The sequence below is a fragment of the Talpa occidentalis genome, unplaced genomic scaffold (genome assembly GCF_014898055.3).
Source record: "Talpa occidentalis isolate TD23 unplaced genomic scaffold, MPIMG_talOcc4v2.1 talOcc4.7, whole genome shotgun sequence".
NCBI lineage: Eukaryota > Metazoa > Chordata > Mammalia > Eulipotyphla > Talpidae > Talpa > Talpa occidentalis.
Window position 1 is genome coordinate 28,499,924 of NW_023605083.1, and position 14,756 is coordinate 28,514,679.

A 14,756-nucleotide genomic window follows, 5' to 3' on the forward strand; every position below is an offset into this window, starting at 1 on the left:
GACACAGATGTAGATGGCGAAACTGGAGCATAAATGTGGCTGACAGGGCCAAATCACCACTTAGTCAGAGGACGCCTGGCAACACAGCCAAACCAAGGGCAGTCCTGGTGGAAGAAAGGTTAGACAAGCCTATCTGAAAATGAGAGTCCAGGAACTGACTTCAGAGTTCTTTTTCCTAGTTCAAGAGTAAATGGCTAACTACAAGGGCCCACTAGATCCATGTGAAAAGATGAGCTAATATGGAGGGTTGCTGCAAACTGGAAGAAAGTTCTCTCAGAGGCAAGTGTACATGTGTGTCATTAAGAAGGAGACTGAGCTTGGTGACATCAGAGTTTAGATCTTCCAACTGAGTTGGAAATTGATTTGTTTTTCTAGACACTGCAGAAAAATGATCTTTTGTATGATCCAGAATTGGGGGAAAATAGACTGATTCCCAATTTAATGTGGCGAAGTAGTACAGACTTCAAAGGAGTGGTGGTAAACTTCTCAATTTTTTCGTCTCATGGCAAACCTACTGCTTCTTTCATAGGCTCCTTCACTTCCAGTTAAAGTTTTAATACTTACAAGTCTTAGTGGCCTGCAGGATCCCCAGTGATTGGTTGACTATAGGACACTGTCTGCAGGAGGTCCCTCTAGACCTAGTCTTACCCTACTCAAACTTGAAGGCACTGATAAAAATTGCTTCTCCTTGAGCCTCTAGAGATTCTAGAAACCTAGACCAGGTAGGAATGTTGCCCTCATTAAACTGGGCAGGAAACTTCTCCTAATAGGAAGACAATAGACATGAGTTCCCCAGAACTTCAGGCTACCTATTCACTCCCCTTAGAAAGGTGAAAGAATGGTACCTGTGCCCATGCAACCATTTGCGCCTGTTGCTCACAGCAGATAATACAGTTGACACCCACTCCACCCGGCCTCCTGGAGCAGACACCTGGTGATTTCTGAGTCATCCGCATCCATTCAATGGAGATGACAAATTTATAACGAGCTGTCTTTTGTTTCCCAGCCAGAAGCAGCCTAACTCAGCTTGTCAGAAAATAATACCCAACTTTGGCAACAAATGACTGGTGGAGGGATGGGGGGAAGGGGCCAGCAACAGAATGTGGTCTAGTCTAGTGGTTCCACAGGAGACTGGGTGTCAGCAGTCCTGGTTGCATTCCCAGCAGCCTCTCTGACTCACTTTGGGCAAGCACATTGTCTTTGCTGGATGTTTTTTGGATCAGAAATGTGTCTGTGGCTCACTGCCTCGTGTCTTACACATGAGTTGCTAATGAGACCCTTTAACTGCAAATTCAAGGATTGAAGTGTTGTCCACATAGCAGGTCAGTAACAGGTCTTTAAGGGAGACTATATATCAATCAACTGTGAAGAAGATGAATTTATAAGGGGACATAATGTGAAATCTGTCTTAAGAGCACAGTTACCATGTGCGCCAGAAGTAGAATGAAGAGTTTCAGGTGGATTCCTGTGGTCACTCCCGGATTCATGAAGACTCTCGGAGAGCCAGCTGTGCTGCTCCTCACCCTGAATACAAGGATTTCTGTTTTTGTGACTGTGTCTTGGCTCCTCCAAGTAGATGCTAAGCTGGTGGGAAAGAGATGCATTTGGGGAAAATGTGAGGGATAAAGGCCATGAGGGATGAAGAGGAGTAAGCTGGAGTCGCTGGGATCAGGGTCCACTAGTCAAAGTGCCTACAAGCTACATTTTTAGGGAATCATGAGAATGTTTTGATTTTATTTATTTTAATATCAGAAGAAAATATGAGTGTGATAGTAACAAATACAAGCATCCAGCATAGATTATATTCATCATCATTTATCAATGCATCATAAAATGTCATTTTAAACAATTTTTATGGTGGAAGGGACCTGCAGTGGTCAAAGTGCCCAGAGTCCACCACAGTCTTCAAGTGGCCCAGAAGAGGGAGAGTTGAAGGAGTCAAGTTCAAGAGTCAAGTTCGCTTGAAGGAGATGGCAGCAGCTTACCTCCACGGCCCAGGCAGTGAGCTTTCAAGGAAGCCAAGTACTTTTGTTCTTTTCCACTCACTTCCCCTGGCAGTATGTCTTGGGAAAAGATTCTGTTTCATTGGTAAAAAGGGTATTACAAACTTTCCCTGTGCCTTTGAGTTCTCATGAGGAGAAGCATGTCACAGAGGCTAACTGGTCCCTGAATTCTCCATTACTAACGTGTTCTAGTCGAGGCTGGCTGGCCACAGCAGTGCTTAGAGTGTGCTGGAGCTTGGGAGGAGGAGTCATGGCCTTCCTTCCATATCAGGTGTTCTGTCATGTTCAGTCTGACCCCTGAGCCTTCCTTTAAAATCCTTCCCCAGAGAGCACAAAGTGAGAGCCCATCAGCCTTTTCCAACCTGCAGATATGTTTATTTGGCACAAAGTTTTAAAAATTATGGTGGGGGAGTGGTGTTATAGGTTGAATTGTCTTTCCTCTAAATTCATGTGTTGACGTCTGAATCCTCAATATTTCAGAATGTAACATTATTTGGAAAGAAATAACTTTATATGGAAATCATACTGTGCAGATGTAATTGGTTAAGATGAGGTCATACTGAAGTAGGGTGGGTCCCTAATCCATACGACTGATGTCGTTTTAAAAGGGGGGAATTTGGACAAAGAGAGAGAGAGAGATGCCCAAAGGGAGAATGTCAGATTCACATGAAGGCAGAGATTACCAGTCAGAGATCACCAAAGGTCACCAGAAAGCCACCACATGCTGGGCAGGGGCATACAACATATTTGCCATCACTGTCCTCAGAAGAAACCAATCCTTCTGATCCTTGATCTCAACCTTCTAGTCCTGAACTGGGAATCAACACATTACTGTTGTATAAGCCTTCGAGTTGTTACAGCAACCTAGTAGAATAATATAGAGGGTATCATTTTGTAAATGGATAGATTTGCTATAAAAACGTAGATTCTGTGTTTCTGTAACAAAAGCCTGCAGCACTGGTTTGATGTCAAGGCTTCAGTTGAGTGTGCAGGGATGGGCTCTCAGGGATGAAATGGAGACCAGGTCCATGCCAGGAGCTGCCCTCCTTCCCACCAGTCAGGGTTTGTAGCTGGGGAATATGAGCTCCTGTGCTATCAGATTTTCTACTTTTTGCACAGAAGCTGATTTCTGTTTCTCTTGCTGGTGAAATATGATCTCAAATGCTGGCAACTAATTCACCACTCTCTGTTTTCTCCCTGACCTACTCTACACAATCACATATTGACCTAGCTGTTTCCTCTGGTCATCTGATTTGTAAACATTATTAATTCACAGTTGCATAGTTTGGTGAAATGGTAAGAGAAATTATATTCACGAGGGAGATGACTCAGCAGTGCGGGTAGGGAGGTGGTAAACAGTTTGCTAGCAGGAGAAAGTGAGCTCTGATTTGTTTATGTTTCCTTTCTGCCATGTTGAGCCCCAACTTTATAAGAATGCATCTGTGCTTTAAATATCTTTTGGTTGAGGGCTTATACCATACTGGGTTGATAGACATAAGGTGAGTGTCCAGAGTAAAAAGGCATATATTCTTCTTAATATCCTAACAGTTATTTTGCTGAGGGTAAAGGAAATATTATCCAGGCAAAATGTAATAAAAACAAAGATATTAGTCTATAATTTTTCTGAACTTATAAATAAAAAATGTATTCTATCAAAATTATATTGTATAGCGTTCCTCTGTTGTTACAGCTTAAATAAATTCATACAAAACTGCTAACAACAATAGCTTCCCTTTATACAAAATAGACAATGGGGAAAGCATGGCACTAGACTCATTAGCAGCATTACTTTATTTCATTATAATTATGTTAGGCAATTATGGTGTGCCAGTTCTTTATATACATAACTCATTTAAAACTTGCCTCAACCATAGAGAGAAGGATGTGATTCTCATTCTGGAGATCAGGAAATTGAAGCTCAGGGAGATCAGAAACTTGCTCAAAGTCTCAGGACTCATAAGAAGTGGAGAAGGATTCAAACTCAGTTCTCTTCAAAGTCAGATCCAAACTCTCCCCAATCTGCCAAATGGGAATTCACCAAAAGACCTCTAGTGGAGGTCAGTCTCTGAGTTCAGAGCCCAGGAAGGCCTCACCAAAAGAGGTGACTTCCAAGTCCTAATCCTTCCTATAGTGTTCACTGAGCCACATGTGCTATGAAAGAGATACAAAGTATCATCCAGTTGAATTCATAATCTTAGTTTCATTCAACAAATGCACAGTGATGTTTTGTGTATATTGTAGCTATATAGGAGGGTCCCTCTCTGCCCTTTCAAAAATAAGTACTCTGTTTGGTTCATGTTTAGAAACCTTATAACTCAAAGAAGTTAAGGGAAAAGGGGTCTTCTTGAATAATGCTGTTTCCTTTCACAGCTGTATTTAGCCTGTGAAAACTCAAGCACTTTCCAGATAATGGGGATACCTTTTTATAAGCATATTTTATTTCAATTGAAAGTAAGGAAAAGAAAAAAAAGTCCTTATTTTGTATTAGCAGAACACAAAGACCTCCGTGTGCTCATCTCCTGGGTGCAATAGTCACCAACCCATGGCCAGACTTCTTTCATCTATAACACATCTGTTTCCTCTCCACCACACCCTCTGAATAATGTTGAAGTTAATCCCAGTATCATACTGTTTGATCTGAAGATTCCCCCACCTGGCTTACTTTGTTCTGTCTATGTGGTTTTCAGGCCACTACATGTACGTGGACTCTGTTTACATCAAGCACTTCCAGGAGGTAGCCCAGCTCATCTCCCCCATGACCACGGCCCCCATGTCTGGCTGCCTGTCGTTTTATTACCAACTCCAGCAGGGGAATGACAATGTCTTCTCTCTCTATACTCGGGATGGGAGCGGCCTTTATGAGGAGATCTGGAAAATGGACAGGCCTGGGAATGCTGCCTGGAACCTTGCTGAGGTGGAGTTCAGCGCTCCATACGCCATGGAGGTAGGTATCCAGTGTGCCAAGTGAGCCAGCTGTGTGCTGGCCTGGCCACCCTGTAGGGGTGACCCCCACCCCTAGCTCTGGGACAAAGAGATGCTACCGTCTCCTGTTCTCGCTTCCTTTTCTGTTGTGTCTCTATCTCTACCTTCCTTTTCCTTTCCTCAGCCCCCTCTACTTCTCTCTCTCTATATATATATATTCCTTATCACCTTCATTTTCTATCAAAAGTATTTTTTCTATGGACAAATAAGGAAAAGCCAGTCAGCCAACTGCATTTCTCGGCTGTGCTTTCTGAACCTTGACCAACCATGCTGGTCACGGCGAGCTCAGAGGAAATCAGCAACTTTTAAGTGAAACTCCCATTCCTGAAGGTAGTGATAAAGGTTTTCCTTTCCAGAGGGGATAGTCTTTCTAGAAACAAAATGACGTATTTTCTCCTTTACAGTAAAATATCATAAAAATCAGAAATAAACTTATGCTGGTACTCCTGATTTGAAACTCCTTGGTGCTTGTTGTTTAACTTTTTATAGTTACATGAGCGATAAATTCCCAATGCAAAAGAATTAGACATTTCAAGGAAGCAAAATAAACAGTAACACCCTAGGCCAGGGCTGAAATTTGAAAGCTACTAACATTTCACTGTTTATCCCTGCAGACGTTTCTTCTAAACACACATATTAATATATGTCTATGTCTATATACATATCCTAGCCCTTACAAGAATCCAACAACACAGATAAAAATATCCTAGTGTTAAAGATAAGAAAGAAGAAAACAAACAGTCCAAGAAGTTTGACTTTTGTTTGTCTAGATTACCCAATTGGTTAGTGTCAGGCACCTGGAACTAAGCTCTCCAGCTAAAATCTGACCTAAAATTGAAGGAACTTTAGAGTCAGCAGTTTCAGCACTGTGGTTACAGGTTTGAAACGATAAGTAGAGTATTAGTTACCACAAGTGTAATATCCCTTACTTTGTACTTTGTGCTTTTTGCAATATCTCCCCTAGTTCGCTTTAAGGTGCAAAAGAAGGAGATTATTCTCTGGCTGCTTTTCCAACCATGCCATCTGCTTGCCTGATGTGGAGCTGCAGATAACATCGGGGTTGGCTTTGGTTTCTGATGTGCTCTGTCTACTGATGGCATGTCTGCCACTCCCCTACTCCCTCATCCTCTTCCCCTACATCCCCCATACAACCTCAAAGAAAGCATAAATCTTTTACAGTATATGTGCTATTTCCTATCCCAAAGTCTAACCACGCCTTGATTTACTCTTGAAGCTCAGTGGAAATTTTTCTGAATTGGGGGGAAAAAGGAGAATAAGAAATGCATAGACTGTTTCAGAATGTTTCCTTTTATTAAAGTCAAATGAGTCACACACACACACTGATGATGATCTTTGCAAACCCCTTCCACTTGACCATACCCTCCTTGGATAGCATTTGCATGAATGGAATGTTGCAGAATTCTTTTTTTAAATCATTATATGAAAAATTACAATTCTGCACACTACTAAATTTCAATATCTGTCCTTTTGATTAACATATGTGCAGTTTTGCTCTAGCGATCTGAACTCATTATGCTGTATTATTTGCTCTCCGTAATTGCCAGCAAAACAAACGTATCCTGAGGAAGTCAGTGAATTTAATGTCACCAGATTCTCATATGAATTTTAAAAAGGAAAACAAACAGTTGAGGCTTTCTGAACAAGAGCAAACGTACTGGCACATGGGCTGTGATTGCAAATTCTGAACAAAAAATAATTTTTATTTCTCCTGCTCATTAAGATCAAGTTCTATCATTCGCTCTCTTTATCAACTAGTGCCTTGACAACTAAATGTGATGGAATTGTGTTAAGTTTACATGTTTAATTTGCCCCTACTCACATAATTACACCTTTTCTCTGTTCATGGCCCTTCCTCTTTTGCCAGAGACAAACTTTCACGGCCACTCTTGGATTCTGCAAAGTCCCAGTACCAGGTCTCTCTAAGACCTCTGTTGTTAAAATGAAAGAGACCTTAGCAACCATTGCATTCAAACATTTTTTCCCCCAAAATTAATAAACTGAGACTTAGGGAAAAGAAAGGGCCTGCTCAAGCTTTTTAGTGACTAACTGGGCTCAAATGTGAAAATGAGTTCAAGAGCAGGTCACCCTAAAGAAAAAGTCATGAATTTCATTCAGAGCTATTATGCACCTGATTTCATGCTAGAATCTTTATATATTACCTCACTTAATCTCAAGATTTTACAAGGCAAGTTTTATCATGCCAGTTTTATAAATAAGAAAAGCAAGGTCCTGAGAGATTTAGCAATGTGCTTAACATCAACTTGCTAGTGCGTAATAGAAATGGGGCTCAAACTCTGGTTTGTCTACCTCCAAGACACCATTCTCTTTATCAAAGGCTGAGAACTAGAAGACTTTGGGGCAAAGGTAGTCCATAATCATTTGCCTGATTGTCATAGGTTTGGTTTTGTTTGTATTTATTTGATTATTTGTTTTAATTTTGGAATCAATTGCCAACATTGAAAAATTCAAAGATTTAAAATAAAAAAGCTACAGATCCAGTTCCTCTTGACAGTTGGGAAATTCAGATACATTAGGCCTGAATCTATACATGTCAACAATTTAGAGAGCTGACTATAGATAGGACTATGCTCACCACACCTGATCCCCCAAGACCTCAGGCTGAATTTGGGGTTAAAGTTGGTGACAGAGAAGAGCAAAACTAAAGGGGTTAATCTGTGTTCTTTTAACTATTTGGATACTCTTGGACATGACAAAATCCTAACACCCATAGAATGTCTGGGCCTGATTTTGCCTTAGCAGTCAGGGGAATCATCTCCATTTTTGTCCAAGATCCTCACATAGAATTTCATGTACAAAAGAGAAGGTCTCTTAGAAGGGCTTGTTCTCTCAGTGGGCAGGAGGAGAACCTAAATGACTTTCTGCAAATAGTCTGATTTTTTTTAATTGAAGCTCATAATACAAATGATCAATTCTATGGTCCTATCAGAAAGTGACATAGGTATATTTGCTAATATTCAGGGGAGGGGTAAGTCTACCAGTACAATGCAATGTAGGATTTAGTATTTACTCTTCCTAAAAGAGACTGGGTTGAGGAGGGAGATGCCCAAAGTCTTAAATTTAGGATGTGGTTCCTTAAGACTTGGCATCCCCTGGCTTTATTGACTTATTCTAAATTATGGTTAAGAGCATTTAAGTCTAACAGAAACATTCTAAACTATATAACAATATATCATTTTCCTCTCCAGCTTATATTTGAAGTTGCTTTCAATGGTCCCAAAGGAGGGTATGTTGCCCTGGATGATATTTCTTTCTCTCCTGTTCACTGCCAGAATCAGACAGGTATGCATTCTCTTTTTCTTCTTTTTCACATTTGAAATTTCCCTTTCTCAATATATGTATTGGTCAGAAATTCCTTCTACTGTTAGTCCTTGAACAACACTGGTGGTAGGCTCACTTGACACACTAACCCCCAATCAAAAATGTGAAAATCTGTAGGTTCTGCATCAAGGGATCCAAACACCAAACATCTGAGGGTGGTTATATCTGTTAGTGTACATCTATGGATAAGAAAAAAAAATGCTGGTATAAGCGGATCTACCCACCTAGTTCAAACCTGTATTGTTCAAGGGTTAACTGTAGTTTCTTCATCTTTCCTGTTATCCTCTAAAAGCTGTTTAATCAGAGTCATTTTCTGGTCTTTTCCCTCCTTACAGAATAAATCTAATTTTTGTGATACCACACACCAGTTGTCTTAGATTAAGAAATTTTCATCTTCCAGCTAACTAGAAAATGAAAATTAACTAATATAACTCATGCCTACCCCACCTTTCTCTTAAAAGGGGTTTTGTGTCCACAAACAGGTGGATGAATAGGTGGAAAAAAATCCTCAAAATCTACTGAGTAGAATTATGAAGTCTTTTCAGTTGTTTTTTTTTTATCCATGTCGATATGTATTTTTTCATCACTACCCATGTCTATAAATGTCTTCTTGTTTAAAGATGTTATTATTTGGTGTACATCTCTATGATTACTTATGGTTAAATATTATGTGCTCATTTTAATTTCCTTTTCTAAATGGACCCTCAAGTTATTTTTTCATGGCAAATTTAAAAATTTCCATAAACTTGGTGTTTGGAAAAGAGGAATTTATTTTTACTCTCTGGGGAGATAAGTAAGCAAATTGATTCAAAATGAATTAAAAACAAATGTCTTTGAAAAAGAAGGATGACACTATATTAATGACAGTCTAAATAAATGAAATTGACTTTACCTTCAGTGAATCTGTTTCCTTGAGAGACCCCAGTGAAACATTGTGATCATCCCATCATATTAATGCACCCTTATTCTGGGTTTTCCATGGGAAAATTTTTGAACTTGGTCTTTGTAGTCTGACTTTCACTTAACATAAAGTTGGTCTCCAATTTAATACAGTTTCATATACACTTAACAAGCAAGAGGACTGAGAAAATTTAGCTCTACTTAGAGCTACTTAGCTCTACTCACATTAGAAACAGTAATTTGCTGAAGTCAAATATTATTTTTTACTAATCCTTTTTTAAATTTTAATAAAAATAGATGGTAATTTATAGGACTTAAATATATCCTTTTTCCTTAAAATATTTAATTCAAATTATAATCAAACTTTAAAAGTCTCTAAATTTGACAGATACTAAAATTATTTTATTTCTCTAAATCTGATTGCCCCCTAATTCCATCACTTACCATTTCATTGGTGTTATAGTAATTTCAGAACTTCTTCATTGATTTTAGAATGATAGCCTCTTTTGTCACTGCGCATTTACATTGAACTTTTCTATTTCCAAGTTATACATATGAAAGAGGGGTTTATTCAATATCTGTATTGTGTTGAAGATCGAATGAAGAGGCAGGTGGGAGGTAATAGAATCTATTGAACCACCTTAGAAATAATGCTTAGAAATGCTCTCCTTTTTAAAAAAGATATAGAATAGATGTGAACTCTTTCATAGTGACTGGTGAAAGGAAAAGAAAGATTCCAGAAAGATAAGGATCATTGGTTAAAAGGCCTGGTGACCTCTCAGAATGCAAAATTCTACCCATATAGGGCCTCCCTGCTGGTGCAACAGGTTAAGTCTTGCCACAATGAGCTGATCCCCAGCCAGGGAGCCAACCCACTTGGTGCAGGACCTCTCCTGTCTCACCAGCTGCTCCCTCAGCAGTTATTTCAGTCAGTCTCCCTGTTCTGCTCCCACTCTGTTTCTGATGAATCCTTTCACCACCACCACCACCCCCCCCCCGCCCCGCCACACTTCTGGACTATACCCCAGTTCTTGGATACATAAATAAAATAAATATTTAAAATAAAAAATTCTACCCATATAAAGATCCTTCCTCCACAGGAACCACCAGAATTTTGCACTTATATATAGTTGGTTTCATCAAGGCTCTGTATTTGTCCATAGAACTTTCCATTTGTTTAAATTGGTTTTATTGAATCATCACAGTGTTGTGAATTCACATCCCTACTCTGCAACATCTGAGTTGTGTGACCATGAGTTTGTTAACCTCACTGAGGCTCTTTCTACATGTATAGGACCAGGATAGAAAGGGTTATTGGGAAAATTGGTGTGTTAATGTCTGTGAAGGCCTCAGAAGAGCACACAGAAAATGCTTGGTCATGGCAAAATTATTTCCTTAATCCATTCCCAAGAACAGGGCTTCAGACTAAAACTAGCTGTAGGCACGGCCTTGATGATTGTGTCAGCTTGGAGCCTGCATTGTGCCCTTCACTCAGCAGCTGTGGGCCAGACTCTAAGTGCTTTTCCTACTTTATCTTAAATTTCATAAATAGTTTGTGTCCTTCCATTTCATAACAGGTGCCAACATTTTTTTTTTTCCTTTATCTTGGTTAGCTGCAGACTTAATGTCTCTTTTTCCCAGCTGGGTCTAGCATTTTCTTCTCTCATCTCCCTATTAGGCCAAGACAGACATTATTTCAAAGTAGCAAATGTCTTGTTCCCACCAGCTGTTTTATCTTCAAATTAATCCCACTACCCAGACCTGAGACCCATTGTAGAGTTAAGCATCAATGTCATGTCCTTCCCAAGTGTCCCCCCAGGATGCTTCCACAGGATAGTAAGACCTCACTGCCCAACCCCATTTGATTTTCCTTTCCAAGCCTTTTCCACCTACCAACTCCCATCCACCATCACATTTGACCTAAAGGCTAGATCCTAAGAACAAACTCTATTTTAGACTGTAAGTCATTGAATTTTAGACTGTAAGTCATTGAATTCATAACAGGTGATTCCATCTGCTCCTAGAAATCCTAACTAATGCCAGCCCAACAGAGTTCTACTGCTCTGACACATGCAGACCCAACCTCCCCTCTGAGCTTGGATCCACCCTACACCCAGGCCAAAGACTGGAAGGATCCTGACGCAGAGATATCTCTCCAAGGATATCCACCTCGGTCTAACCCCAGTATAGACCAATCGGACCTCTTATCTGGCTGGAAAACTTGCTCCAATTGTTTGTCTACATTATATTGGTCTTTAGCTCAGGTGCCCTCAAGTATCTCCACAGCCTGATCAGTGGCCCAGTCCCTGTTCCATCGAGTTCTCAGTCTTGTGCTGGGTCTTACTCACTGTCTTCCCCAAGCCAGTGGAGAGCTGTCTCACCTGTTTCCAGGCTAGCTCATGCTAAAATAAAACTTTCATGCAAATTTAGCAACCTAAAAAAGCACACTACTCCCCAAATCTCTTTAGACTCCGGGGGCTGATAAGTCTTTTAGATATCTAGGACTGCTACCGAGTTTATCTCCTTGAACTCCATAAAGCAGAAAAGATGAGAAACACTCTCTGTAGGTCTCAAACTGCAATAGCCCATCACCTGATTAGAGACTCTTCAAAGCCTCTTATTTCTAAAAAGTTCAAATGTCAGAAAGCAAGTAATTAGTGACATTTTACATTATAATGCCTTTTGGCATTTTCTTCATAAGGACTTTATTTCTTTTTTTTTAATGTGTGATTAACTGATGCTTAGGGGCTTCCGTTTGCCTCTGATTCATCCCTCTACTTAAAATGTGTTATTAACACTCCTCAGCAGCTTCATTTTGTTATTGCCACTTGACCCAGGCTTCCCCAACAAGGCTGCAGCAAAGGCGTTCGATGAACCCGAGATCTCTGGGGAGCACATTTTGGGTCACAAACAGGCCCCCTGGCCCCCTCTTCAGAAATTAGATATTATTCCATGGTAGAAGTATTCTGCATAAAAAAGACTTAGGTTTTGAATGATGCTTTTGAATTTTTTTTTTTTTTCCAGACCATCTCAGGATCCCAGACAAATCCATTTCTAGATTTAGGTGTGTGGCAAAAGAACATAATTGCATCCTCAGGAAAATATTTGTGGGACTCAGATTGTTACTGTGGAGAGAACTGAACCTTGCTTACTTTCACATTTTAATGCCACCTCTCTCACCTTCCTTTGTACTTAATAAATAGGAATGGTTCTCCTGTGGTTGTGCAGGATATATTCCTCGGGATATAATCCTGATGAGTTATTTTGCTGACCTGCTGTTCTTGTAGTGCATGGCTTTAGGAGTGTCACACCATTTTCTGAACTAGATGGTCATCTGCAGATTTTGAGTTATCACCTGCTTTTTCATTATCATGTGGCAGAAGGGGTGACTTAGACTGGAAACCACCATGGGGGTTCCCATGGTCTCAAGTCTCCACGGGGGATGTTAAAGGAGTCTTATTTGTATAATATCATATTCTTTGTTCAAAGACTTTACCATCACAGCTTAAAGATTCAGCTGGACACTGACAGTCAGACAGAGCTGGGTGTGGAGTAATCCACCCATCGTACAGTACTGGGAAGTCTCCACTTCCTTTTCTCCTCTCTGCCTCCTCAGGGTGTTTTTCTTGCACACTTGCTAGGACACATCATCTGAAATTCAATCAAGTTCCCATTATAGAGGGATATCTTCTTCCAATTCTTTTTTTTTTAAATGTAGTGTTAGTCACTTCTTTTAATGCATTTTTAAAAACATCTTTATTTTTGCATCATTTAAACTGGAACAGAATTTGCAAGAATTCACATACATTCTTCACCCAAACCTACAGACTGCTATTTTGCCACATTTGTCTTATCAACCATTTAAGAGTAGGTTGCAGGCATTCTGCACCTTTACCCCTAAATACTTCATATCTATTTTCAGAAACCACATTCTCAAACACACTATAGGATAATTATAAAGCTGAGGAAATTTAACACTAATACAATATTACCAACTAAACTATAGGCCATATACCAAGTTTGCCAGTTGCCCCAATAATGGTTGTTAGTGTTATTTGTTTTCTTGGACCAAGCTTGAATCGTGGATGCCTTGTAGCATATCGCTGTTTTGCCCCTTTGTTAACTTTAATCTGTGTCAGCAACTCAGCCCACTTGGATGTTTTCTTGCTTTGAAAATTAACAAATTGAGTGTATAGTCTTTGTAAACAGGTCCCTGTTTCATCACATCACTGCTCTCAAAATGCAGTTGTTTCTCTAGAAATGATTTCCCAGTTATTCAAAACAGTGCCCCCTCTCTCAAAGGGCCCCCTAAAATGTTCAGTCAGTGTATGCCAGTGTGCAAAACAGGATCACATTTGGCTACACCCGAGTGTGTCCCAAACTGCTCAATCAGATGCCCTCTGGGCTCAGAGGACACTCTGAACAAGAAGACTTAGTTACTTGTTGCTGTTCTTAAAAAAACAGAAAACTTACGTTTCATTCTCTCTGGGAAATCTGGAGCAATGTGGTATCTATTGACCAGTGTAAATGATACCAGAACTCGGCAAAAGCCAGAATAATAGCAATACAAGTGACAGATGGGGTGCCCTTTAGAACGGTGTAATTTATATATGAGCAATAATTTTCTTTAAACAGATCAGCTCCTACTTCTAATGTCAATTATAAATAAACAGTAGTTGTGCTGCTGGCACAGAGATTTGTCAACAAGGAAAATAATTACTAGAAAACAATTATTTCCAAAATACTTGTCCTAAAGAGAAATTAAGGATTCCTTAAAAATCCTTACTTTTTCTCTCTTTTTAAGTTTATGTGAATGCATTTTGAATTGTGAAGAAATATGTGAATAAATGCTTGAAATTTTTGCATCATGAGAGGAGATTTCTTTTGAAGCCTAGTACTTCTTTATTTTAATAGCAAATGTGCACAGAATTCCTTCCTTCCATCCCCTTAGGGATGAAAAGAACAATTTTCTTGTCATGCTGAAACGTTGGTTTCATGCTAACCTGTCAGCCTGTCATTAAGGTAAAAATATTTTGTTGTTTGACTTCTTTGGTCTCCGCTTACATAAATGTGTACATATTTGTCAATCAGTTTATGCAATCTGTTAAGATCCTTGGGTTTGGCTTGATTTAACTTTCATTCTCCTTTGCTCAGAGCTTCCTTTCAGTGCCATGGAAGCAAGCTGCAATTTTGAGGAAGATCTTTGCAACTTTTACCAAGATAAAGAAGGTCCTGGCTGGTCCCGAGTGAAAATAAAACCAAATGTGTATCGGGCTGGAGATCATACTTCAGGCTTAGGTAAACCTGGAGTCTATGCTTGTATGGCTGTCTGAACATATTTTAAATGGGAATCCAAATTACTGTGCTAGCAGAAGTATTTGCCAGTTAATTTAATAGAAAAACCTTTGAAATGTTTTTGCTCCACTTTAGGTAGAGAAGTACCTTATTTTTTTAATTGAGGTAAAATTGGTTTAAACACTGTATGTAATTAGGAAGTATAGGATCACACCT

The 14,756-nt window shown here is 39.6% G+C and overlaps 1 protein-coding gene across 1 annotated transcript in view; it reads left to right on the forward strand.

The window, feature by feature from the left end:
- MAMDC2 (MAM domain containing 2) overlaps nt 1–14,756 on the forward strand; it is a 138,138-nt gene that overhangs the window by 68,955 nt on the left and 54,427 nt on the right. The window contains exons 6-8 of the mRNA XM_037494274.2: nt 4,691–4,947; nt 8,213–8,306; nt 14,400–14,543. Of these exons, the coding sequence (XP_037350171.1) occupies nt 4,691–4,947; nt 8,213–8,306; nt 14,400–14,543 (495 nt within the window). The remainder of the gene's footprint in view (nt 1–4,690; nt 4,948–8,212; nt 8,307–14,399; nt 14,544–14,756) is intronic.